The sequence below is a fragment of the Xiphophorus hellerii genome, chromosome 19 (assembly GCF_003331165.1).
Source record: "Xiphophorus hellerii strain 12219 chromosome 19, Xiphophorus_hellerii-4.1, whole genome shotgun sequence".
Taxonomy (NCBI): Eukaryota; Metazoa; Chordata; class Actinopteri; order Cyprinodontiformes; family Poeciliidae; genus Xiphophorus; species Xiphophorus hellerii.
This window is the reverse complement of record NC_045690.1, coordinates 13,898,278-13,924,707: the sequence shown is the minus strand read 5'-3', so window position 1 is coordinate 13,924,707 and position 26,430 is coordinate 13,898,278. Positions and strand designations below refer to the sequence as shown.

The 26,430-nt window shown below is 40.6% G+C and overlaps 2 protein-coding genes across 6 annotated transcripts; one reads left to right on the top strand and one right to left on the bottom strand.

Annotated features, from left to right (window-relative positions):
* Positions 1 to 10,222: 10,222 nt before the first annotated feature.
* Positions 10,223 to 23,346, bottom strand: setd3 (SET domain containing 3, actin histidine methyltransferase). The gene is made up of 13 exons (XM_032546435.1): positions 23,216 to 23,346; positions 21,149 to 21,287; positions 20,975 to 21,067; positions 20,744 to 20,892; positions 20,569 to 20,641; positions 19,872 to 20,128; positions 16,419 to 16,477; positions 16,186 to 16,300; positions 15,416 to 15,490; positions 15,033 to 15,199; positions 13,522 to 13,607; positions 12,573 to 12,733; positions 10,223 to 11,527 (listed from the first exon to the last, which is right to left on the bottom strand). The coding sequence occupies exons 2-13, from the start codon at positions 21,249 to 21,251 to the stop codon at positions 11,099 to 11,101; spliced, it is 1,767 nt and encodes a 588-aa protein (XP_032402326.1). The 5' UTR covers positions 21,252 to 21,287; positions 23,216 to 23,346; the 3' UTR covers positions 10,223 to 11,098.
* Positions 23,347 to 23,992: 646 nt separating this feature from the next.
* LOC116708621 (protein YIPF7-like) lies at positions 23,993 to 26,096 on the top strand. Of its 5 annotated transcripts, none has more exons than XM_032546550.1 (6): positions 23,993 to 24,165; positions 24,378 to 24,490; positions 24,830 to 24,951; positions 25,230 to 25,375; positions 25,466 to 25,647; positions 25,750 to 26,096. In XM_032546550.1, the coding sequence occupies exons 2-6, from the start codon at positions 24,399 to 24,401 to the stop codon at positions 25,910 to 25,912; spliced, it is 705 nt and encodes a 234-aa protein (XP_032402441.1). In that variant the 5' UTR covers positions 23,993 to 24,165; positions 24,378 to 24,398; the 3' UTR covers positions 25,913 to 26,096. The 5 variants fall into 5 exon arrangements, with proteins under 5 accessions (XP_032402441.1, XP_032402439.1, XP_032402442.1 ...); XM_032546548.1 differs by having other exon boundaries at positions 24,827 to 24,951; XM_032546551.1 differs by having other exon boundaries at positions 24,084 to 24,165; positions 24,388 to 24,490.
* The last annotated feature ends 334 nt before the right edge of the window (positions 26,097 to 26,430 follow it).

Here is a 26,430-nt window from a genome sequence, read left to right as displayed (position 1 = left end):
AAAAAATAAGTGATTAAAGTGTATTTTTCCGCTAAAATATTAAACACATAAAATCACACTAAAATATAATTCATAATAATTTAATGTAGACTGAAACTTAAAATAAATTTTAAAAGCGACACATTCTGTAAGAAGGCGTCCTTCTTAACAGCAGCCATCAAGTCTTAATGTCAGCTTCGTCCATTAAAGGGACGATTCGCTTCTCTGATCCTGTCTCCCGTGATGAAAAGCAGAAAAGAAAAGGCTGGAGGTGAAGTGATGAGCTTCCGAATGATGACCCTCGGAGCTCCGACCAGCGGTGCAACACCACCCTCTGTTGGTGATCTGCTGCCATAAGCAAACACTGAGTCCTTCTGATTCAGCTGGAGTGTTTCTATGTAAGCCACATCAATAACTGAGACTCTGATTACCTTCAGAAAACTTCTTAAATTGAATCAAGCAATATGTGAAAACCATGTCCAACTCATGATCATCCAACATGTTAAAGTCTCAGTTGTCTTCTCCTTGACTTTACAAGGCCCTTATTTTATTGTAGAGGATTTTGGGCCCATGAAGCATTGCTATACTTTAACTGACATTTGATTCAGTTGTTCCTGCATAGCCTTTATCATAAGTCTGGACCATTGAAACAGTTTTTATTTTCTTATTGAGCCATCCTATTGTATATTTACTGCTGGGTTTGGGATGATGGTTCAGTTGGGGACAAGCTTCATCTGTAGGGACGCATTACTTCATATTTGACTCTAGATCATGTCAGTATCCAGCAAAGTTCATGGTTGGCTCAATGACTGCAAGGCTTGGCTAAAGCTCAAGCCTGTGCCATCAGCGCCCCGACACTTTGTGCTTCATTTGAACCTTTGCAAACATAAATCATGCTGCCATACTATATTTCAGGAGATAATGGTTTCTCCGCCAGTCCTTTGTAACAAAAACATAGTTCAGTCTTCCTGTTCTGTCATCAACTTTAGCATTATGCTAACTGAACCCTGTGGAGTCTGAGACGGGGTGTAAGATGCTTGTAATTTCTCTGAGTATTCCCCAATTAGATTTTTGGGGAACATTCAATCCTACAATGACAGGCAGTTGTCGCAGTGTTTTTCCACTTTTGAGTAATATTTTGCCTTCCAGAGAGAACAAACATCAAGTCAGAAATGGCCTATTACACAATGAGCAGCTTCAACATCTAACACATTACCTAAATTTCTGCTTTTATTGAGGCATTTACTCTTATAATCATTTAAAATTTGCATTTAATTAGCAGCACCTCACCAACACTTGTCAAGTTAATATTAAACGCTTTTATAACTGCCCAAACATCACTAAATCTAGTTCAAATAACTTTAAAATTTTGGCTCCCAGTATTAAACCTTGTGGAACACCATGTGTTATTCTCTTAAACTGACTCTGAACGTTGATTTTTATGTACTCAACCTATTTTCCAAATCAACTTTAAACCAACAGTTTTCAGCAACTCCTGCTCTATGATGTTCACATTTTTACAGCACCTGGCTAACTTTACCTCAACTCCTGTGGAAGCAGCAAAGGGGCTGTGAATGAGTGTGAAGTGAATAAAAAGCAGCTGTGATCATCTCTGCACTGAGCAGAGAGCGTTTGAGGGCCAGCGGAGGAGCGCAGAAGCCCTTAAGCACAATTACAGATATCAAAGTTGGAATTATTCCGTTTAAAGGGAAAAATGCTAATCACTGATTTATTTAGAGCAAGTTAGCAGAAGTCTCATGACACAAACAAGTGTGCGCTCCCACTTCAGGACCTTTTATCCTCCCCTCCTCTGTTTTCAAAGAGAATTATTTTCACCTTCATTAATTCCAGCAGAATTAAAGCAGCGGGTAATGCATGTGTTGGTCGGTATTAATTTTCATATAATGATGCTGAGAGAGGAAATGAGAAAAAGGGATACGTAGCGTCCTAATTAGGTTTGCCTTCAATTAGAGGCTATAAATGAGAAAGGCAGATCTCTAGGGCTTCAAACGTTCACAATACAAAAAAAAAATATTTGTTTTTCCAAACTTGAGTTTTGAGGGTGATAGGTGGTGTAGTGGCTACTTCGGAAAACACCCAGATAAAAGAAAGTGAAAAAGTTTTTGGAAAAGTTGTGAAAAATCTAAAGTAAAAAAAGCATTTAGTGACATTAGATTTTATTACAAATATTGACCACTACATCCTGCGTCTCATTTAGTTTAAATTGACCAATCAATACTTTTATTTCAGGCTGCAACAGAAAAAGGAATTTAGCATTGGTGATTTTTTTTTCTTCAATCAACAGGTCAGCAGGTGATCATGACTTTGTAGGGTCACAATTCTTGTCACTGTTATTTGTGGGTCAGAATCCCCTAAATGTTTACTAGCTTGTCACAATCTGAGGCATTTACAGAACAATTGGTTTTAAATACCAATGGATCAGTATTCAAAGAGCTTGGCTGAACAAAATCGACACACTCAGCTGATTAAGTGCTAAACTTTAAACACTTCTCTCACAGGTGAAGGAGTCCTGCATGTGAAAAACAAATCAAGGACTTAATAATGATCTGAAGCTAAGTGACCTCAGCAGAAGGAAAACAACTAAATCAGGTCCTTTTTGGCAGTCTGACTGCAGACCCTTTTCCACCAGAGCCTCTGGAGGAAGCAGAGAAATACACAAACAAAAGAGTGAGGGAATGCATGACTACACACACAGACACACACACACGCCCACCCACATTATAATGTTGGCATCTGATAGGAGAACGAGGCACTGCCAAAGCTTTGCATTCACCACAATTAGCTCCGTCCTCTGACACTCGTCCCAAACGCAGCAGAGCCAAATCCTTGCTTTTGTGTTAAAGGACCTCTTGTGTCTTTTTCATCCTCCAGCACTGACACGACTTTTGGCTCCGCAACCTGCCTCTTTGTCTTGTTGTGGGCAGGGGAAAAAAAAGAAATAAAAATCAAGAAAACACACAAACGCGGTAGCCAAGTCACACAAATCTACTGCGGCTTCAGTTAAACAGGAGCAGCAGTGAGGTCAATTAGGAGAAGAGGGCTGATATAGTACAGAACCGATCAGGATAAGAATCTGAAATCTGGAGATTTGAACCACTTCTTTGGTTTGTGGTAGCCAGTGTGTTTATCTGACATCTGTTTATCCTGAAAGCTGAAATCTCAGTTTGAGGAAAACTAACAATTTTAGACCTAATGGAGCAGACCTATGTCTTGTTATACATAAAACTCTCAAACAGGCACAAAACCTGGAAACGAGCAGCACATCAAGATTCCTGTCCAGAGGTGAAATGGGATCAACTTCCTAAATCCTCAATTGCATATAAGAGTTGATTTTTATTGGTTTAAGTTTGTTGTTTTTTTGGTATACAGAGAAAACTGTTGAAAAATGTCAAACATTCTGTACACAAGAATGAGGATTTTGGATCCAACTCACTAATAACTCCTTCATTGGGATGCAGAATAGTGAACATCAAGTGGCAGAGACCATCAAAATCTCCACAATAATTTTTTTTTGTTTGAGTTTGTTGCCTCTTTTCATTTTATACCACTCTGACCATTATCCTCTGCCATCAATAGGACACACAGCTGCTGCTCACTTCATATTTTCTGCTTTTCAGAACTCTGTAAGCCTCTGAAAAGCTCAAATCTTCCTGTCTACCAACAACAACCACGCCGCCATGTTCTACATCATTCAAATTTCCTTTTATTCCTGGTTCTGATACTCGGGTTCAATTTCTGTACATTGTCTTCACCACTCCTACATGCTTGACAGGCTGTGCTGTGATCCTGAGCTTACAAATATTTGAGCACATGGATCAATGACAAATTATGTTTTTCAGTCCATATGGAACATCTGTTGGAAAAGCTCAAAGCTGTCCTTGGCTTCCTATATAGACGCCAATCCTGTTTGAAGCCTGACATAAGGAAAAAGCATGTAAAAATAACTTTCCTGAAGCTGCTGGACAATGGAGACATGATCTACATGAATGCAACTTCCTCAGCTCTCCATCGTCTGGATACAATATTTCACAGTGCTTTACGTATTGTCACAAGTACTGCCTGAGGACCCACCAATGTGAACTTAATGCTTTGCTCTCGTGGCCTTCACTGAGACAAAAGAGGCAACGACATTAGCTTTATTTATTTATCAAGCGGCCTTGGGCAGACTACCACCATATTGTGTCGTCTTCTGTCTACCAGCAGAAAATAAAAACAGAGGGTTTTATAGAGTGGTGCAGGGCATAAAATTTAAGTTTTCATGTTGATTACCAGCCTGAGTGTTTGGCAGCTCTGATTGAGATCCTCAAGTTCATAGTCAGCTGGTCTGAGGTCAGATTCCAGTTTTGACTGATGTTGTTGACCTGCGGTTTACTGTCTTCCGCTGCCCTCTCCTGGTGGATATCTTCAGGTTGGGAGATTTGATCTCAACTTAACTCATTAGTCTTTTCCAACCTGCAATAGGATGACAGGATTTTTTTATTCAGTGAATTGTTTAAGGATGGTTTTTCCTCTCTTCCCCATCCATCTATCATCCTCCCGATCCCTTGCTTCTTTTCATATATTTGGGCTGACAGTCAGGCTACTGGGCACAGGAGCCCATGGTGCCAAAGCCATCATGTCACAGAGTGTGTGTCCACCTGAGCGACCGAGCCGTGGTCAGAGAGAGCGGTGGATGGCAGGTCGTGGGGGAGAAGGGGGATTCTGGGTCAGAGCTGCTGAGGTCTGATGAAGATTAGGTGGGACACCAAGTCTGGGCCTCTTCACCGCTCGCTGGTCAGCACACCGTCATGCCTGGCCGGTTGTGTGTGAGGAGATCAGGTCTGATCCGAGCTGATTTAGTCGACTCTGTCCTCTCAGCTGCGTCTCCTGACAGGCCGTCACACCATAACCAGGACAAACACCAGAGAGGTGGATCAAAGCCACTGCGTGCACCTTTGAGCTCTCCTCCCAACTCTGGGGTGTAAAATAAGCAGCATTAGAGTCAGAAGTTTGATTGAAGCCTCCTCAGAGTGTTCTCTTTACATCCTTACATGATTGGTCCGCTCTGTGCGCTGAATATAGATGCATCGCCAATGGTTCAAACCCAATAAAAGAGTACAAACTTTTTGCAGATGTGGTAGTAATGATGTATGGAGAGTGGGCGACAACTTAGCATATCGTTTTTTTTCCTTTTTTTTTTAGCTATGTGTTGTTGCAGATGGTCAGTCCATATGCATGTGGGTGCAGAACAAGAGAACTTGACAATCCCTCACTAAATTCTGAATTCCGGTTTAGATGGAAGAGATGAGAGGTAGCAAAAGATGGAAAGAAATGTGTTACTGACCAGAAATCCAACACCTGTCAAAAAACTGGCAGTGATTTAATATCAAAAAGAATAATATATGAGTAACATAAAAACCAGAGATGTACACAATGCTCGTCACTCTTTTGATTGGACATGGCAATAGAAACCTCAAATAATCATCCACTGTGTAAAATATATGCCTCTACCAAAAATCATCACAGTCTTTCGTGACGTCAAGTCAATAACAGTTCATATGCTTAGGACTGGGCTTTGCAAAGTTTCATCTGAATGACAGTATAGCACAACACTGAGGTGGAAAGACATCCACAAGGACCTTAAAATAACGTTTTCATCATCAATCTGGGAAAATGTAATAAGGCCATCTCCAAACTTGAAAACTCTAAAGATCTTCATAGAAAGAGATTATTCACAAGAGGAAGACATTTAAGACAGCTGCCAGTCTACTCAGGAGTAGACGTCCGATATAATTCACCCTAAAGACAGAGTGTGCAATGCTGAGAGAAATCATTGGTACATTGAGGAGTTCATGTGGAGCTCAAAATATTCTATGATTAGTGGAAGCTTGAGCAAAAATGTAAACGGAGAGTAATCAAAAATTCCTCCACAATCAGGTTAGAGACAGGTCAGATTTGTATTTTTGTTTTTACAAAAATCTGTAAAATCTCTGTAAAATTTACAGATTTTACAGAGAACAATTTACAGATATTGTTCTCTAATATGTAAAACCTTTAAACTGAAGCTACCTGAGTGCCTTTACCACAAGTGCCAATAGATATATCAAGGACAACACATTTATGTGAGTAACTCGTATGTCCTCTGCTGCAGACTGATCTTGTTGAGGGCATTAGGGATCAAGTAAGTGATTGATCTACATGTCAGGTGACTAAATAAGGCTTCTGCCCACATCTTAGTTCTATTGTGTAAGACTGAAAGAAAGAGGCTAAATGAAGGTGTAAATTGGGTAGCAGGAGCAAAGAAACCAGTTGAGCTATTGGTTTATTTCCACTACTGTAAAATCTACAGAAGTGCAAACATTTGTGCTAGTTTGTTTTTATATATATATCCAACTCGGCCGACATCATATAAAACCCTAATGACGTCCTACTATGAGAATTGGTAATAACACATAGAAATCTCCAGTTTACTAACTAGAGGGAAGCTGTTTTCAATCAAGCTGAGCTGATTTTGTGGCTGTTGGTCAACATAGTGATGTGCTGATGCTACCTGCAGTGTATTCCCCATGGCCGCCAGTTGTCCTCAGGCCTCCATCAGCTCTAACAAATGAGCCTCTCTGCTGGGCAGGTGGCTGCGCCTCCACCACCTCCTCCTGCTGCTGCTGAGAAATGATTCTGGAAGGGTTAACCCCCTCTCCCCCTTCCAGCTCTCTCTCCCCCTCTTCCTGCCCCTGACTTTCCTCGCCTCCATCCACCACCCCAATCCACCCCACCCCACCCATCCTCCATCTCCCCACATCCATTTGCAAATGATCCGGCTTGTCTGCATATTGTCACTTGCAGCCGGCCTGGCCATTCATCACCTGTCAGCGACTCCCAGCGCCCTCCACACTTAATTGTTCCCTCTCTGACCTGCAGAATAGAGAGTGATGTTCCTGCTCCATGAGAGGAGAAAGAGAGAAGGAAAGAAAAACGCAAGAAAGAAAAAAAAATCATGGTCAGTCTTCATTTTTCTGTTTCTAGGTCGCATCAGAAGAACACACTTATGCAAACAGGATTTATGGCTGTCATCGTCCAGTTTCCCTTTTCCTTATGTTCTCTCCGTCATTGTATGTCCTCGTCTTCATTCTGTTTTTACTGTCCAGTCATAGCTCAATATTTAGTAACTTTACAGCAACTGATTGAAAAAAAAAACAAACCAAAAAAAAAAAAAACAGTATATAGCCCCATTTTGCTCACTTCCAGCAGTGTCTCATTTCGAAAGCACCGGCGACGTTTAGCCTCTTCAGACATTATCCATGATACATGCAGTTCAAAACATTGTATACAGTTGGAGTCGCAAAGAGGTGATTCAAATTGAAATCAGAAGAAGGATTTCCAAGTATGTAGAATGTTTGTGTCTTAAATGAAACCTTGTAAAAGTAAATGCTCCGTTTTTGTGGACTCTTTGTTGAAGAATGGACTCTGTCACAACGTTTTGTGAAATAGCACCCTACCTGAATCTGATTTTAAGCAAACCAAAGCAAATAATAAATAAGCAAATATTCCCAGAAACAGTCCTAAACACTGACAGCCAACAGAACAGTTGAAGCTATGTAAGCCAAATCCAAAGTAAGGGATATGTAAACAATAAGCCTCATACAACAAAATTCTCCAGCCGGTAGTTCTGAGAAAAGCGAAAAGCAGGTAAAAGAATTATTTTTAACTCCATTATACAGAAAAGTGTCATTTCCACCCTGAAGGTTTAAATGACTTGCATCCTAAAGTGGGGAAGATAAGGCATGTAGTAGAATAGATTGATGGATCAATAGAAAAGGGCAGAAACAGAAGTTGTAAAATGCAACATTTCCTTATTTAATAAAGAGAAAGTCCAACCCCCATTTGGATCATGAGCTTTAAGTTACGACTGAACAAATAAGATCAAAAATACATGAACTTGGATGAGCTTCCATGGATGGATGGATCAAACGGGGACATCGTCTCATTTTCATGGTATGATTGTCCCAATGGACAAAAAAACATTGCATTAGTCCACCAAAGGTTTTTGTAAGTGAGGTAAAAGACCACCATTCTTTCATGGCACTGAGAAGCCAACCCACTTCATCACCATCATTCTGACATGAAAACTTTAACTGTCAGTTGTCTTTATGTCTTCATTTGTCACACTCTCCATCCCTTAAGCCAGGCCAGCCCTCCCATCCATTCACCTCCTGAATAATAAAAAGATGCTTCCATTATGAGATTCCAGTAGCGTTACATCACAGTCAGTCATTTTCCACGGAGGAGAGGAAGATCTGGGACATTTTTTATAAGCACGGGGAGCTAAAAATGCTTATCTATCTGGGAGGTGATAAATCATTTTAAATACTTATATACACATGTAAATCCTCTTTAAGTGAAGCAACACATCTACTAGCTTGAGGTACTTAGGAGGCAAAGAAATTACCAATCGTGTCCAGATGACCAAAGTGTACTTTATCAAAAAACTCATGGTCACCCTGATTTTATACCAACAAACATGAACCAGCTTAGAAATGAAGCTTAGGTTGCAAAATAACACAAAAACAAAGATGGGAGCACAGCTCTGTCCATAATTTGACCTGTAAATACCTGCCATCCCTGCAGTGTGCTCCCACAGCGAGCTGGACCGACCTGGCTGAGGCTGCTGATTGGCAGTTTATAATTCATACCCAAGGATTTGATGGGATTGCTGGTCCCAGGTCTGTTCGTTGCACTGACACAGAGAGCACTAACAATAGTGGACAAGCCTTGCTCTCTGCTGCCCATCATAGTGCCCATTATAATAATATATTCAAGGATTAAAGGGCTTTTATCTTTGGCAGCCATGAATTATAAATAATGCACTTCAAAATTTAATTGCTCTGAATTAAATGATTCAAGATAATGTTTCTTTTATAAATTTATAATAGGGCCAGAGGGCAGGAGATGGGAAAATACACTCAATAAACCTTTTTTGCCCAGCAGAAGGTGAAGAAAGAACAATAGATGGATGGAGACTTTGTGTCATAGAAGAAAAGGTAAGAAAACATTTGAGGAATAAGAAATGACTGTTTAATCTTTGGATTTCTGGACTGGATCTCGCTCTTTTGGAATACTGCACGTCTTTTGGGATTTGATAAAATAATCAATAGCATCATCCGCTGAAATTAAGTTACACGCAATTTCACAGTCGTCTAAGTTTTAAAATTGCATGAAAACAGATTGTTGATTTATCGTTGAAGTGCTGAAGTCATAAAACATGATAACCCTCACAGAAAGCTTAACAATATAATACCAAATACCAAGAAATATAAAAGAACATTTAACAAGGTCACGCTTTTTAAAAAAAAAAATCATATGAATGTTTTCTTTGGGTGACCTCTCTTTCCAGATTAAAATTGAAAGTCGTGTATCTTACCTTTACTTTATACGACGTCCATGCACCTTCTCCACGAATATCTCGTGTCATTCTGTTAAAACAAAAAAAAAACAAACGTTTTTGTTTCAAGTTTCCTTTCATTAAAAAAAAAATCTGGCAGAATGGCTCTGAAACATTCAGTCCCCCCCCAACCGTTTTCAATTTTTTCAATGCGTAGAACACCTGTTGCTCGTTTTGTCTCTATGGGGCTCAGCACTGCCCCCTGTCAGTGAGGCACGGTACTTTCTGCCTCACCATGCGCATCATGGTGACCGCAATTATAGCCGATCAGAAAGACTAAATATGTTACACGCATTTATTAAATATATAAAGCAGACCGTGGAACGCGAACATACGTAGAAAATGTGTAATTAAACAAGTACATTGACGATATAAAGACACAGCAATGGCCATGCGCCAATTGCCTGCTTCATTGCCTGTGTGATACCGCGCCCCTTAAGGTGAGGCAAAGCACTGCACTGCCTCACCCCGATCTTTCGAGTATTAATTTCAACAGGCAATGTGTCAATTCAGTGATTTTGACCATGAAAATGTCGAAATTACCAATAAGAAAACAATTTGTAGAGAATTCAAGTGGACAAATTGATTTTATCTCATCATTGTTAGCATCTATTTTACAGTTGTGCTTATTGTTACTTACCAGGATTACAGTTGAGGCACCCAGATATTTTATTTTTCAATTTGGCTTCATCTTTGTGGAAAAAGAATTGCAGCATGTAATTTGCCGTTTTTGTACATTTGAGGTTAGATTAAAAAAAAATAAAAATAAATAAATAAAAAACACTATTTACCACAAGTATACAGTATCTTTGGCATTTATGCTCTTTAATATTGTAATGTGTCGAACAGACCCAGCTGTGTATAAATTCACACAATTGTAAGGACATGGTAAACCATCTCAGTCTCTTTACCTTTTTCCTCAGATTATCATTGTGGCCTATCAGGTCTTCACACAGAGGATTATTTTGTTCACTTTAACAATGAACACAAAGCATAATATAAACAGAACAGTGTTTCTTTGTGTTTTTTAACCATCATGCTGAAATGAGAAAAAGCAAACTTCCAACAGGGAAAACAACAGAACACATTTCTGCTTCTCACTGAATCCTCAGTGCTGTTTATGGCTTTATGAAAAAGAAAATACAGTGATCATTCCTATTGGATCACCACTGCAATTTTACACTTGATACATTCAAAAAGTTTTAAAACAGATGTCCCATGAAGTATATCTTCCATTTCAGTCCGAAACAACTGTCAACAAATGAGTTGGTTAAACCAAAACTAGGAAGGGCAGTGATGGTGGTTGCTCATAAACAACCAGGCAATGATTGTCAACTGAAAATAAGAAACCACATACACACAGAGCCAAACCGCTATGATAAAGCAGCTAAATCGCTAAACAGGAGAGGTTCTTGTTCTGTAAAAATAACATCCACATAAGATAACAAGCCACCTTGTTTTTTTCACTTCTGACAGTCTTCTCATGACTTTCTTAATGTTTCAGACTGAAACCAAAGTGGATTTTCATCCGAACCTCTCCTGAAACAAGGCTGAGAGAGTTCAGCAGGAAGTCACGCTGGATGAACATACAGTTTTTTTTTTGACAGCTTCTACATTTCTTATCCATTTAGAGACTCAAAATAAATAAATAGAATGAGCTGTGGCAGTGAGGGGGCCGAGTTATTCACTGTTCTCTTTGGGGATGTCTTCAGTTCGATTGGCACTCAGTTCAGGTGCTTGTGTCTGACCCATCCGCTCTGAAGCAACATCTCTGCTGACCTGCTGAATCTTCTCCGTTCCAAAGCTAACTTTCTCCCCATTCAGGAGGGGCTCCTCCACCTGGAGCCCATCTCCTTCCTCCACCTCCTCCAACTTGCGCAGGATAATGGGAAGCTTTGCATCCGTGTCACTGTTTTCCAACAGAGCGATGTCGCTCTCCTCAAAGTGTGGCAACGGAGCGCCTTCCTCCAGTTTCTTCTGGAAGTGGAGTCGTTTGTCCCGACCACTAGCAGACACTTTCTCCAGGATCTCCTTCTCGGCCAGGCGGAGCTGGACTGCCAAACAGGAGTGGAGAGAGAGATCTGGTTTCTCCAAAAAAGACCGGTCGTCCTGGAATACCGGACAGGAACAGGATTAACTAAATTATCAATTCAATTTCACATATTCAACTCATGAAAACTGATCTGAATGATCAAAAGTACCTTCTCCAGGTGAGGTTTCTGAACTTCATGGGTAAATCAACAAGTAAACCTGACTGGATAAACTCACCATTTGTTCCAACACTTGGGAGTTCCTGGCTAAGGCTGAAGTAGAATTTAGTTTTGGTTTGTTTCCATATAAATTAAGTTAAGTTTTATCTTCTTTAAGACTTCTTTAGAACCTGCAGGCAGTACGCTCTACTGCAAAGTTTTAAAGAGCTGCAGGCGGGCAAGCTTAAGGCCAAATGCAGCAGGTGGTGACAGAATGTTCTAAGTTAATTTTCAACTTGGCTCTCAGGTCACACAGAGAAAAAAACCACAATATGCAAAGGCGTAATTAGCTTTACTTGTGAGACATTTGACTTTGTTGTACAGTATGTAAGAGAAGCGGATACTTTCTATTGAAGGTTACATAATGAAATTTTTTGCCTCTCTGCAAAACACTATTTGGAAAACTATGACTGCAGACACCATCTCCATGGTGAGCTGTCTCTAGTTATGCTGCCAGCTGTTTAGGCTTCTGGAGGACAGACTGAGCGCTTCTCCTTGCTCTGCTGCATCCTTCTCCTTCTCCCCAATTTTGCATTATTTGCTGTTATTTCAACTTTAAAGTTTATGTCATTCACCTGGTCTGGCCTGTTTAGATGTGACATCTTCCCAGAGCATCGGCTGAGCTCCTGCTGCTAACAACTTAACATTGTTCTTCCAAAGAAATGTACTTGGCCCTGTCTTTCAGTGACAGCTTCTACATATCTTATCCATTTAGAGACATCTTTCTCTTACACAAAACTATTGTCTGGGCTTCTGTACTGACTAACTATATCTGCTCTCTTTCATCCTTTAAAACTTCTTAAGTCTCAGAACTTAGCTTTTGGCCTACATATCACCCAATCTGTATGCATCATTATTTATGGATCTAAAATTTTTATACTGATGAATAGCTCATGCTGACTGACCTCTGACGTGGACTTGTAGGTTTTCAACAGGAGAGCAGCTCTGTTCTCCAGGAAAGTCCACAGTTTGATCTCATTCTCCCAGCTGACAGGGAACTCACTGTTTCCCAGGGTGAAGATCTTGTTTATAGCTCCGTCTCCAAGCAGGTAGTCCTTTAGTTCCTCTGGAAACAGGAGAAAAGACACAACTTCCTGTTAATTCAAGAAAACAACCCAACCCAGTCTAACTCAAATGGCAGCAGCACCAGGTAAACTGCAGCTACAATAAAACTATCTTGCAAACTGACTCCTTCCTAATCCCAGAGAATAATCCCGGTTTAAATCTGTCACACTGGGCCCATTCCTCTGGACCTGAATGCTGGGTAACTGCTGGTAGAAGATGAAAGAGGAAAACAGCAGTGTCCCAGTTGTGCGAACACACTTCTTTGTCACATCTGTTAAGATGTGTTGGCACGCTTATATTCATGCAGAGGATGATACTCTCTCACAGACAGCTCCAAACGCATACGTTTTTTTTTTTTTTTTTTAAATTAACATGGAGCAGAAATGTGAATAATATATCATCCAGGGTCTTGAGTATGAGTCCTGCGATGAAGGAGGCGACTGTGGCCTTGTGTGACAGGGGATTTATGACATCACTGCCTTTCTGCATACATGCCGAGGAATATTGCAAACCCCACAGTGGATTGCTCCTGCCACACATCTGGTGGCCTGCCTTGATCAATTAACCAACCCGGGAACGGACTGGCGCTGCTCGTCCCCTGTGACTGTTCTTCAGCCCCGTCTCTGTCTCTCGAAGAGGAAACGGTCGCTCGGAGACGATCTCGGGGAAGCAGCGGAATATGAGGCACGTTTTATTGGTTGCGAGCAGATTTGAGGCTGTCTGTTAGATGGGTGATGGCCTGCAGCTGTTATTTCACAACGTGTTTGTGCGTGTGTCTGTTTTTCTTACCTTCTGTCATACAGAAGACTCTCAGGAAGGCCAGGAGCTGAGCTGATATGGGGGGCTCGTTACAGTGTAGAGCAAAGACACAGGAGCTGAAAATAAAACGACATCAGTCAAAAACATAAGCCTGGGATGAGCACAAAACAGCACCATGGCCCTAAAGGATAAAGATTTCACTTTACACCATTGATTATGAGCACAACGTCCGGAGTCGTCCTCTCCTTCAACTGCCTGCAGCTCAAAAGGTCTATCAGCAATAATCCTGAAGGATTAAGGTGGATCAAACTTATTGCGTCCTCTAACTAATACTTGAAACATGTTGGTTACTTTGGTATGTCTAAAAACATTACTGAGTGGCCACTTTATTAGGCATATCAGTTTAATAGAACAACCCCCTCTGACATGCCAGCTCAAAGCTTTAAAACATCTAGACAGGGTAAAGATAAGTGAATGAAGTTCAAAGTAAGCCTTAAGAGGGGAATAAGCGGCTAGCATGGTTAGCTGGAGCAGCTGCTCTGAGAATCTAGTGGACAGATTGCTCTGAGAACGCAGAAAAGCAACAGTGGGTGAAATAATTTTAAAATGCAGGGTTGCTTCCATCTCCAAGTCCGAGACAATGGTCTTGACATGAGTTGGAAAAGGGTAGAGTGCTGTCTCTGGTCAGGGACCAGGAGTTCAAGTATCTCGGGGTCTTGTTCATGTTCGTCTCTGTACCCGCCCCGCAGCAAATTAACCAATCAACGGCTGACTTCAAACCCTGTCTGCCCAGCCCAGATGGAAACACACCTCTTTGAGTTCCAGGGAGTGGGGAGGGACCAGGCTCTAAGTGCTAATGCAAAAACATGTTTTTATTCAAGTACAGTTTAAAGTTTCCCAACAATGTGTGTAAATCTGTAACCAAGATGAAACCAACATGAACAGCAGGTTAAATAATTATACACAGACCAAACAGACCCTGGCCAATTCCCACTATTTCTTTTAAATGATCCCTCAACTCCATCCTTTAGCTCAACAGAGCATCTTATTTTTCTTCCCACAATATCCTACAAGGGAGGATTTGTTGAAAGAGGAGTCTGATGATAGCAGCTACTCAACGCTGAATTTAAAAATGATCTGCGAGCAAATCTACCAGCTTAATAAAGTGCTGGTGCAACAAGGGGAATTGTTTCACTTAATTTCTACTGTTCAGATTCAGAGCGTCATCAATAAGAGATTAAAGGCTTCTGATTAAAAATGCAGAGTAGAGAATGCTGCATAAAATTATGGAGCTAATGATAAAATGATTAAGCTTCTCAGTGATGAAAGTATCGGGGCGGATGACTAATTTTTCACTCGTTGGGGTGGGAGGAGAGAAATAAAGTGGATCTGCTGCAACATTTAAGTTATGTGCTTCAGTTATGGCAAAGTGGGGTCTAATTGGAAGAAATATCAATCGTTTAACAAGAAGCTAGCGGGGAGCCTAAAGCCCTCTGTGACCCATATTACAGGTTTTCCAGGTCTAGAAGGGGAGAACTTACGCCGGGATGCCGGCTCGTGCTAGGACTTCGGCTTTCATGGCGTACAGACGTTCACTCTTGCTGACACCCAGTTTGATCTTCACTCTGTCATGGGCATTGTCTTGGAAGAAGAAGCCGTTGTGGATGACGAACTCCGCATTGGACCGCGTGCCGTAGAAGATATAAATCTACAAGAAGAGAAGATTCAGCTTCAGCATCATCCATCAGCCATTTTCATCCCAACCTAAAGGATCCTTGAATTGCATTGATAATTAAAGAGAAAAAATTCTAGGAAATTTATGGGAAAAATGTCATTTTCTTCAACCTTTAGCCTCGTCATTATGGTGCATTGTTCTAGATTAATTACCAGGACAGAAACCCAAGGCTGGCATGAGTCTCCTCACCTGTTCGTTCTCCTTGTAGTCTTGCAGAGCCACGCATTCACAGCGATCATCCTCCAGGTTGTAGCCTGTAGTGATCTAGAAGAGAACAACAACTTCCACTTATCAATCCAGTCCATTCAGCATCTACTAAATTCAATTGACACACAAATTACCCATTCCTCTAATGTATTTGTACTGTTATGAGAATGGCAGTATCTCTGAACTAGTAGTAACAACCTCCGGCTGGATTTAATTCATGGAGCTAATATTAGGATGTGTTGATGTGAATAAGAAGTATCTAAGCCCAAGCCTTCTATTGAGTTCAGTGTTTGACTTATTACAGCCAGTTGTTTCCTTAAGTATAAAATACAAATGTATTTTAGTTTTAAGGTTGATTCAAGACTTTACACGAGCAAAGAAGTGCAAGACTTGGATCCAATCCGCATTTCTAAATATAACAACTTGATTCGATTTGCTTTGTGAATTGGCTAAATCGATCCATCTAGAAATACATTGATCTATTCACTGGTCCAAGTCTTCCTCATGTTGTAAATCTATTCATCCACCATGCATCCATGCATCCGTTTGTCTGTCCAGACATTCAATCATATAAACAACTGGGGAAAATATTAACTTGTGGCAATTGACAGACTAAAAGGAGATTAAGATTAAGATCAAGACCAAGAACTAGACCAAAGAAAATTAGTAGGATTTTGTGTTTTTTTGCAGTGCTATTAAAAGGATTTGTAACAATTTTTTTTACAGTTAAAATAATCTAAGTTATTAAATACCAGTCCATTTGTGTGGTTACACATGTCCCACAGGGGGATAAGTGCCAGGGTGACCCGGCTTCCGTCCTCAGTGGGGATCTGGTTCTGGCGTGTCATCACCGACGACACCGCCCACCTGTGGTACACAACACAGATGTGGAAGAATTAAATGTTGCCCATTTACAGTAGGAAGTGATCACTGAGGAATCTAAAAAGTGGTTTTGCTCCAGTTTACATTAACAACACACACTGACCTGTAGTCATCAAATGTGAAGCTGTCCTTCAGGGGCAGCTTGCTGGCGGCGGGATGAGTCTGGGGATGAAGAAAAGGAAAAAGGAAAAAAAAAAAAAAAACACAAATCAGTCCAAGGAATTTCATTATGCAGGCATGCTGGAGGGGGGCTGCCTGACAGGGAAGCCTAACAAGAAGAACTGGGAGTAGGGGGCCACCACTGGTGTGTGTGTGAAAGTGTGTGTGTGGTCTGTTGGTGCAGCGTGACACTCGACCCCCCACATACATCACTGTCAACTTAATTTGTTGTGGCCAGCAGCCGTCATAAATCTGCCTCATCAATTTGGGCATGAATATGTGTGTGTGTGCGTCCACCAATGTCACTGGTTTCTCCGTTTAAAGCCACAGGCACCACCGACCAACAGACACACTTACACTGTCCTAGTTTGATGCAGAAAATGAAAATGTAGATTCTGCTACTAAATGGTTCGGATTTTTATAAAGATCAGGATGAAAGCGAAAAGCATCCAGTAAAGTGTTTTCTTAACGCTGTAACTTTCATGTTCTCCCAACATCCAAGTCTTCCTGACATCCAGGATATCGAGCGATGAGGGGTTTATTTTCCAAAATTCTCTTCAGCAAAGGGGTCAGGACTGCATGCTGGATGGTCCAGTAGCAGAGCAGTGGAAGTGATACATATCATATATCCATGAGGTGGAAGCTAAAGAACCATGTAAAGAAAATAAAATGGGGCCAAAAGTGGAACCTTTTAAAACTCCAGATATAAACTAGGGGATTTGAGAATGACAGCTGTATATCTTAGTGTTGCTGCCTTAAATTCCTCTACAATTCCAGAACAGTTTAGTGATATTTTGCACTGGCTGGGGAGACATATGCAAGTCGCTTTTGATCTCTCTTTAAGGATCATTGACAGTAAATGTAAGAGAAATTCTGGATTTGAATTAAAGTCAAACTGGAGATTCTCTAAATATGTATTCTCTGACATATTTAGTGAAAACCTTTGTCAGATAACTGAGAATATCTTGTTATTTGTTTGAATTAGTCAAGGTCTCCTTTAATTGCTTTGATGCTCTTTGATACCACCAGCAGCACAAAGACACACACACACAAATATGCATATTTCTACACTTTACTGTTGACATAAACATGGAGCATCACACACACTCTTACACACAGTCTCCAGTTTCTGCCCTCCCCATTCGGTCCGCAGCTCCTTCTTTCTCACCCCCTTCTTCCTCCTCCTCCTCAGATGACCGGGCTGGAAAATTAGCTTGTCACTTTGGCTTTGAATTGAACTGACCTGAATGTACCTCGTTCTTTTGCTCCCCCACCCCACCTTCTCCTGGCTCTGTATGTGCCCACCGTTTTGGATCTGTGAATGACTGGCTGAACAGAGTGACGCATGTTAATGTGCACAGACAGAACAACCATCGCTAATATCCCACTAACTGCAGAAACATGTGGCTTTGCACATCTAAATACTCAAACAAAGTCAGAAGTGAGCACCACATGAGCAGCTGGAAATTTTCTACAAGACCATCATGCAGGCTGTCCTGTGTTCGTCCAGCACTGTGTGGTTTGGCTCAGCCATAAAACAGGACAGGACCATCTCTGTACAAGTCTAGGATTAGGAACTGGCCAGCCAAAAATCTCTGCAGACCCCACACATCCTGGACCTTTGTCTTCAGGTCCACACATCTGACCTTTGTCTTCAGGTCATTACCACAGAACACTATTTTCAAAACCAAGCTGCAACATAAACGTTTTTTTTCCCCCCATGGGCTTAACAGTCAAAGTGCCCAGATACTCAGCTTGCAATAAACACTATGCCAACCTAGTCTTCTTCTTTTGTGATAATATTGTATATGTAAATGTTTCCCTTAAAAAAAAAAAACTCTTGAGAGCAAAGTGGAACCAAATTCATACGCCTTGTGTGGGAGTGGAAACTTTCTAAGTCTGAAGCCAAGGTTAAAATGATTAGCAATTCCAAATGCATGTAGAAAACCACACAACACTCATCCTCTGCTAATTACATCCCTGACAGAGAAGCATGGTGGTAGCAACATTATGCTCTGGGGGTGTTTTTTTCAAGCCTGAGGAAGAGCCTCAACTTAAACCATACTGAATTTCTCTAAAGTGATCTGAAAATGACTATCCTTCAACAATCCCCATCCATTTTGACTGAGCTCAGGATGTCTGGCAAAGAACATGGGATGAAAGTATGTTCAGATGTACTGCTCCTCAAGTCTCCTCAAAAAGACTTGAGGATGAATGGGCAGCCAAACATGCAGCAACTAAGTGCAGATGAAAGGAGCTGAATAACTCTGTAAATCAATATTTTTTCTTCTTTGGAAATAATTTTATTGAACTGAGTACAACTCTTATCACTTTGTCATCATAGAGTTGAGATTAGAGAAGGTGGTTTCATAAAGGTGGTGGCTTGAACACAAATCATTGTGGATTCTTTATAGGTAAACGTCAAGACTAGTTCAGAACATAATAGTGCCCTCTGGTGGAAAGAGAAATTATAGAAGTAGCAAACTTTCCTGAAAAAAAAAGAAAAGAAATTCTGAAGACAAAGACCAAGAAGAAAATACTATACCTGAAATCAGGGACAATGTATTCAAAAACAGATCTTATAGTTGCCATTTAAGTTTTAGTTTTCAGCAGACAGAAAAAGCCAGAAACTCTTTTGTTGCGACAAGACAAAGCGGACGACTTCAAAGAGAGAAGCTGTGGAGAGTTCTGATCAAAGCCAATTTAGATTAATAAAAAAACAACAGCATAATTTCCTATTAATATTGCACTATCTGTTATCAGGGCCTGTGAACTGATATTTCATCAGAAATTCACTGCATATGTGTCTTAAGGCTGCATGAAAGAATAAAATGAGCTTAGTTTCAGGATGTTAAAGAGGACGATTTTGAGGGGTTTAGACACAAATTAAAAATATCCCAACATAATTTATCTTCAACCCTGACAGATCAGTCAAACATAGATATGAAGTGTGTGGCTCTAAATAGGTCCTATGGTTCCCCCTCCTGGCTGTTGAGTATTATAGGAACAAAATAAATGTCATCCTCAGACCAAAGGGATTTGAGACCAAATTCTTGGTCTCAGTCTTCACACCAGCCCATCACTTTCTTCATGTCCAACATTATTGACCAGTTGTGTTTGAACACAAACTACATGAAAAAAATAATGATATATTTTTTTTTTTTGTCCAACTAAATTTCCAAAAGTCATTCAGAATCTCTTTGTTTAATTCAGCAGTTGTTTACTGAATGTCTAACAAATGACTCATGGTTTTCCTTCTTCCAGGATGATATCGTTTGTTTTCTGATAAATCAACTGAATGCATTTCGTACAGCCAAATTTAAAACAACCAGTTCAAAACTACAAAAGCAAAATAAATCTTCAGCTGTGTGTAGATGAAGCAAAGCTGTCTGGGTACCTGCACTAGTTTGTAGAAGTAGGCGTACTGCCGTGCAGTGTTCTTGTACTGGCTCAGGACATCCTGCACCGCCTGCGTTCCCAGCAGCAGCTGAACATCATCCTGCTGGTAGTACAGCGGCGTGTCGTACTCCTGAGGTAGACTGCGGATGTACGGCAGCCAGAACGAAGAGGGACTGGCACGCTCGCACAGCAGGTGCAGGGCCAGCGTCACGTTGCCCATGGCCTGCATAATCCGGTCCTGACCGTACAGAGGACCTGAGACACACAGTAAGATCAACAGCCTGGGGTAAACATTTAGGAAATGCTAAAAGGATCAGGTATTTTTTAAAAACATGAACAAACAATTGTTGAGCTCAGCTACAATGGACATTTTTGAATGTTTGCAGTGTTTATATTGAAAGCGATAAATGCAGAATATTTCCTATTTGCAAAAAAGGAAACAAAAGAGCAGATTCCCTCAGGCCTCAAGTACGGTAATGTTTTATCCCAGCTGTGCACTGCACATTGAAAATAATTTCCTCAAAGACGTTTTACTACATTTTGTAGTCAGTACTCTGACCCCCTAAATAAAAATGTAACTGCATTTCATAAATGAGCCCTGATGTGTGTAAAGAAGATCAAGCTCATTAATCATGTGATTAATTGATGAATTGCAAATTGTGGCAGGTTTACTCCAGTGTACTTCTAACTCTTACCAAGCAGAGAGTTTTGGGCTGATTCCACAGTTATCAACATCTTCCTTGGAATCCAGAGGAACAGCTCTTCTGCCTTTAGACACACACAAACACACTGGGATGAGTAAAAGGGGGAACTTCTGCCTTTATTGTACTGGTTAAACATTTAGCTGACAAATTGTCTTTTAATTCACACCTTAATGTCTCTGGTGGCTCGCAGGCCATACCCTTCAGTACCAAAATTGGTCACTGTGAAGCCGTCACAGGATGCCCCGTTCTCCTGAGCCCAGCACATCAGATCAGGGAAGTAGTCCTCCCTGTTGCCATCAAACACCATTGACAAACCTGAACACACAAAAACAGAAAACCGGTCACATTTTATCACCTAGAAAGAAATGTGTTTAGGAGATGTTGTGTCCAGTCTGACCCTTCTGTTTCTTTCTGATCTTCTCCACCAAACCTCTGATCTGGATGTACTCCTCCCACTCTTTACCAGCAGAGGGTGCTGCACTACTGCATTCTGGGAAAACAAGTTTCTGCAGGTTATGATTAAACAGTTTGTTAAGGAACAAAGGAGGGAAAGGTCAAAGAGTGAACATACTCTGCAGCAGTTCGGAGATGAGGTTCATCATCTCCTTCGGGGAAACCACAGTGTTGGCTCCAGAGCCTGACTTCTGAGTCTTCACCCGACTCTTCTTTCCCATGGTGCTGGATGTACAACTGAACAACCGGACACGACGCTGCCACACAGCAGAACATCACATTAACAGGTCTGTTTAAATCCAAGACCATGTTCAAGAAAAACTGTTGAGAGAATAAAAAGTAAGGACAGCTAAACCAGTAATTACTGTATAACTGAAAAAATGGGGAGGAGACCAGGCTTCTTCAGATTCTTTGCAAGACTGACTGCTACCAGAGATCTTACAGCCCACAGCATCACCATGCACAACAACTCTTTGATGATGCTTGGATGATAAGAGTTACAATATTTAATTTTGCTTTAGGATAAGTAAAGTATTTCTGAAATTAATTAGATTCCAAGCTATAAGAAGTAAGGAAAAGGGCAACTCAGGGCAATTAATATACCATATCCAACCCTGTATAGTGCAGAACATTCAGACAGTAAGCCTAAGATGAATATCCATAATATCCGTTTCCTCAGACAGCACAGCAGCTGTCTGAGGAAACGGTTGTCATCAAACAGTTATCATCAACAGTTGATAAAACCACGTGGACAAGCAATGACTTTAGGGAACTTGCCAGAGGTGTATCTGAGTTGTGTTCACTTTTCTGGGAATTGAGGCATCTGGAATGGATGATTTGTAATACTGAGGCCAGAATTAGATCTTTTTTTAGGTTTTCTCCAGCTCTAGTGGCCTTTATTTGATACTGATTAGACAGGAAAGCAGTTTGAGAAAAATGTGGAAGACGTGCAGCAGAGGTCAACGGGCCAGGACTTGAACCTGTGGCGACATCAAGGACTGAGGCCTCTGCATATGGGTCGCATGTTTTACCCTGCTCCATCACCATGGCCCTATTACAGATCTTTGATGGAAAACCAGGAGCAAAGCAGAAAAGGTGCATCCAATCTGTTGCCAGCAACAAGTCCTTGCAGCCAGGTTGTCTGAACATATTGGGTTGCATCACCCTTGTGAAAACTCAGCATCTTTCCTACACAAGTTCCAAAGGGATTGCTGATAAAGAGGAGGTTTCTGTTATTGGACGATTCAGTCACTAATAGAAAAAGGTGGCGAATCTGAATGGAAATTTTACCTGAAACTGTGTGGATTGATATAGTCAGTTTAAGTTTTTGGAGCAAGAATGAAAACATTGTTAAGTAGGAAGAAGTTGAGACAAAAAAAAAACCCTCAAATGAAATGCATCATCGAATGGACAGTTATTAAAAAAAATACATAAAACATCTTATGTTTAATTTCTTAATTTCTATTTTTTCACACTATTCCAAATTTTTCTAGTGTGTAAACTAAGTGAATTAGGGGAACATTCTGGAGCTCTGAACGGTTGTAAACTTATGTACATTTCTTGACAGACACAAAATGACTTACAAGAAAACTTGACTGGATATAGTTGTGCAATCTTATGCAAGAGGTCGCATGTCTCAAAGCTGTGCGCAAATCTCAAACCACCCCCTAATTTTGCAAAATGCAAATCAATCTAGTTTCTGATCTCTTTAACCTATTTCAAAATTACTTTTTTATTCAAAAGTCCATTATTTGATTGTAGACCCTAATAAATGGAGTATGGGTGACTGTTTAAAGCTGCAGGAAGTTTCCAGCATGGAGGCAAGAAGCTAATAGCGATGTTAGCTGATTGTTTTCAGTTGTTTTCTGTCAACAAGGAATCCCCCAACTAAACTCCAGTTGATTTCAGATTTGTGCAGCTAACATGGCAACATTAGCGCCGTCAGAGGAGAGACCTAACCCGCAGCAAGTCACGGGAAACGCCCGCAGCTCATTCATCCACTGATCGTTAGCCAGCTAGCTCTTAGCTTCCAAGTGTTAGGAGCCGCTCAAACGTAGCTTTAAATGCTTCATTGTGGCCTATATAACCCACAGGACACCTTCAAACTCGCACATGGAGCAATCCTGCACAGCTGAAAAAATACTTCGTGACACCAACCATTATGGCTAACTCTGCTCGGTCCTACCTGTGGAAGTGACAGCAGCAGCTCCTTTTCTGATCCGGATCCAATGTTGAACGAGCCGAGCTTCTGATTGGACCAGCGTTTCGGGCCCAAAGTAAGCTGAGCTTCTGATTGGAGCAGCTGAAACAGTCGATGTCAAACAGGATGGGCTTCTAAGCATTCTGATTGGTTAGTAAAGCAACTACGCTGAACTTGCTTGGAAAGCTGCATTCGCTGGAGCACAAACTCGAATATTTCCCCCTTTCCTCAGACTCTGGCATCCAAAAAATGTTCAATCTTTTCTTGCGTTTATAAATAAGTCCCTTTGTTCACTAGTCTTTGTAGAGCAAAAACTAAACTCGACGGAAGGATACTGAATATAATTCTTTCTACATACCCGTTTCCAAAATACATGAAACGCAACAGTGCATGTACATTTTAAAAGTCCCGCCCGTAACTCGTTCCTATTGGATGGTCGCTTTTAGTAGAATAAACTGCACCATAAATGGTAATTTGTCTACTAATGTGATTGGCTAAATGACAAATCAGCTAAAAAGATGTGCTTACTGTCACTAAGAAAGTCATTATTACTGTGTGGAAAAAGTAAAAGAAAGTACACATATATATAATAAAAACAAAAATATTTAGTATGATTTTCAGTTAGAATGCTTAGTCATTTTTGTGCAGTCCATAGGAGCCAGTATTGAGACTTGCTGAATGCAAATATATGGAATGTATTTTTTACTGATTTATATTCAAATGATGCATATTTTACTCTACAAATACTCCAAACAAGCTTTTACAAAATGGTTCTGGGAGCAAACTGACCAGTTGTCAGTCCATTATTACACTGTCCAAATATAGTCTGCTATTAATAGTCTAACCTCACAGGCCTTCATGTTTTCTGTCCTGAATCTCTGCAGAGAGGCTGAGAGGAGAACGTGTGCTCGACTTGAGTGTTTATAGAACTCCGGGTGAGTTTTTCAGAGGAAAACAATTGTGTACTGAGGACTTTGGCCTTTTCTGATATTTAGCAACCTTAATGCAGCCACAATCAGATCTGACAGAGTTGAACTTAAGAGACTATTTTGCAATTGTCAGTATGTTTACTGAGAATTGTTAACATATTGAGGAAAGAGAAACAATAACAAAAATAATTAATGCCTCATATGCATATCTTTTGTAGTTTGTCTCAGCCTTTTGCAGCATGGATGACTTCCAGGAATTTGAGCAGGACTTCTACCAAACGGGATATTACATAGATGACCAGGGTCGTGCTGTGGCTTACTACGACACTGAGTAAGTGCATCAGTTGGCGATCTGAATGGTTATTGGAGCTGATCTAACCCAGAGTCACAGAAGAACCAAGATGTTCAGAGGTTAATGCTTCAGTCACGTTCTTCGATACGTAAAGCTAGCAGCTTTATAAATTTTGGCCTCACATTGTTAAAATGTATAGTCTTTTAAACAAGTTAAATATTATGTAAAAGGCAAAAGGAATTCTTGGCCCAAAATAACCTTAAAAAGAAACCTTGTGCAACACTCAAAGAGGTTAAATCAATTTTGGATTTTTGTTCTACTTCAAAACATACTTTAAATATAATAACTGATGTTTTTATGATGATGACTATCAAGCAGTGCACAAAATGCAAACAATGCGGACCCTTACATGGAACAGCAGTACCCTGGAGAGATCTACCAGCCAACCATGCATTCCACTGGAACCGAGTATCTAGAGGAGGAACCTCCACTTCTTGTTGGTAATAGGCATTGTTTTGCATCTAGATCACATGAACACAAATCTAGTTGATGGAACAGATTTACTTATATGTAGTTGTAAAGACAATAGAGCTCAAAATGGTTCAGTTGGATGAGAGTGACCCCAACTGAAAACAACATTCTTAATTCTCTAAATAAAACCTACTGGAACAGTTTGTCACTAGTGAGGAACTAGTGACAAATTGCTAAATAACTATAAAAAAATTATGTTTTCTGTGTTGTGGTCAACATTTCCTGAAATCGGTGTGCATTTCTCCAGAACTGGGAATTGATTTTGATCATATGTGGCAGAAGACCCTCACAGTTCTGAACCCTTTGAAGCCTGCAGATGGCAGCATTATGAATGAGACAGATCTGACAGGTCCTATCCTCTTCTCCATCGCTCTGGGTGTCACTTTAATGATGGTGAGTGTGATTCTTGTGATGCAAAGATCTCTGCACTTGGACCCTTGTAACGGAGTTGTAGTTCTAACGTCTAAACTATTTTCAACACAGGCAGGTAAAGTTCATTTTGGTTATGTATATGGGATCAGTGTCATTGCCTGCATTGGTATGTACACTCTGCTGAGTCTGATGAGCCCCTTGGGAGTTTCTTATGGCTGTGTGGCTAGTGTCCTGGGCTACTGCCTCCTACCCATCGTGGCCCTCTCTGCGTTTGCTGTTTTCTACTCCTTGCAGTAAGGCAGTCTAGTAGTTTTGTTTAGACTTGATTTATTTAGGCATTTGAGGATGAAAGCTGAACTTTTGTATTTTAACTTTCATGGTTTTTGTTTTCTCAGAGGCATCGTGGGAACAGTCCTGGCTCTGACGGCCATTTGTTGGTGCAGCTTCTCAGCCTCCAAGATCTTTATCTCCACCCTGGCAATGCAGGAGCAGCAGCTGCTGGTGTTCTACCCTTGTGCTCTGTTGTATGGACTTTTCACACTGCTCACTGTCTTTTAACATCCAGTTGATCAAATCCAACTTCCAATTTCCATGTAAAGGCCTACTGTCTGTGATCCCTGCATTTTATGAATGCCTTTGGAAGTGTGAATGCTGTTAGATATTTGCCCTCAAAAAACAGGAGTAAATGAGTGTGAAGATTTTTGTTTTGTTTTTTGTTCCAAATCAAAATACTCAGTAATTTTTTTCTAAATGTCTGCACAGTTAAGCGAGAGGCTGTTAAAGGGCAATACAAATATGACAATCCATTAATCCCAGTACAAACATTCAGCTGGCACCAAAGCAGCCATTCTTCTTTGTTGCAGCAGGGGGCGCTAAGCTTCCACAAATTGATGAAGTTATGCTGTTCTTGAGGTACAGAGAACGTGCTTTTTCTTCGCCCTTAGCATGTGTAGCAGTGTTTAGAAAGTATATGGAAACAGGTCGAATTTTCGGTTTTCAGTTGTTTCTTGTGAAGACGTTCCAGCATAATCAAGTTCGGTTCAGAAATATCACTAATTAGAATAATGTTCTTTTCA

Bases quoted from the DNA above. Each gene is read 5' to 3' on its own strand.
- LOC116708621 (XM_032546548.1), top strand. From the start codon at position 24,399: ATGGATGACTTCCAGGAATTTGAGCAGGACTTCTACCAAACGGGATAT. The intron at 24,491-24,826 runs GTAAGTGCATCA...ATGACTATCAAG, and splicing joins GTGGCTTACTACGACACTGA to CAGTGCACAAAATGCAAACA. The intron at 24,952-25,229 runs GTAATAGGCATT...GCATTTCTCCAG, and splicing joins GGAACCTCCACTTCTTGTTG to AACTGGGAATTGATTTTGAT.
- setd3 (XM_032546435.1), bottom strand. From the start codon at position 21,251: ATGGGAAAGAAGAGTCGGGTGAAGACTCAGAAGTCAGGCTCTGGAGCC. The intron at 20,642-20,743 runs GTGTGAATTAAA...GTGTGTCTAAAG, and splicing joins GAGCCACCAGAGACATTAAG to GCAGAAGAGCTGTTCCTCTG. The intron at 16,301-16,418 runs GTCAGTGTGTGT...TGTGTACCACAG, and splicing joins TTCACATTTGATGACTACAG to GTGGGCGGTGTCGTCGGTGA.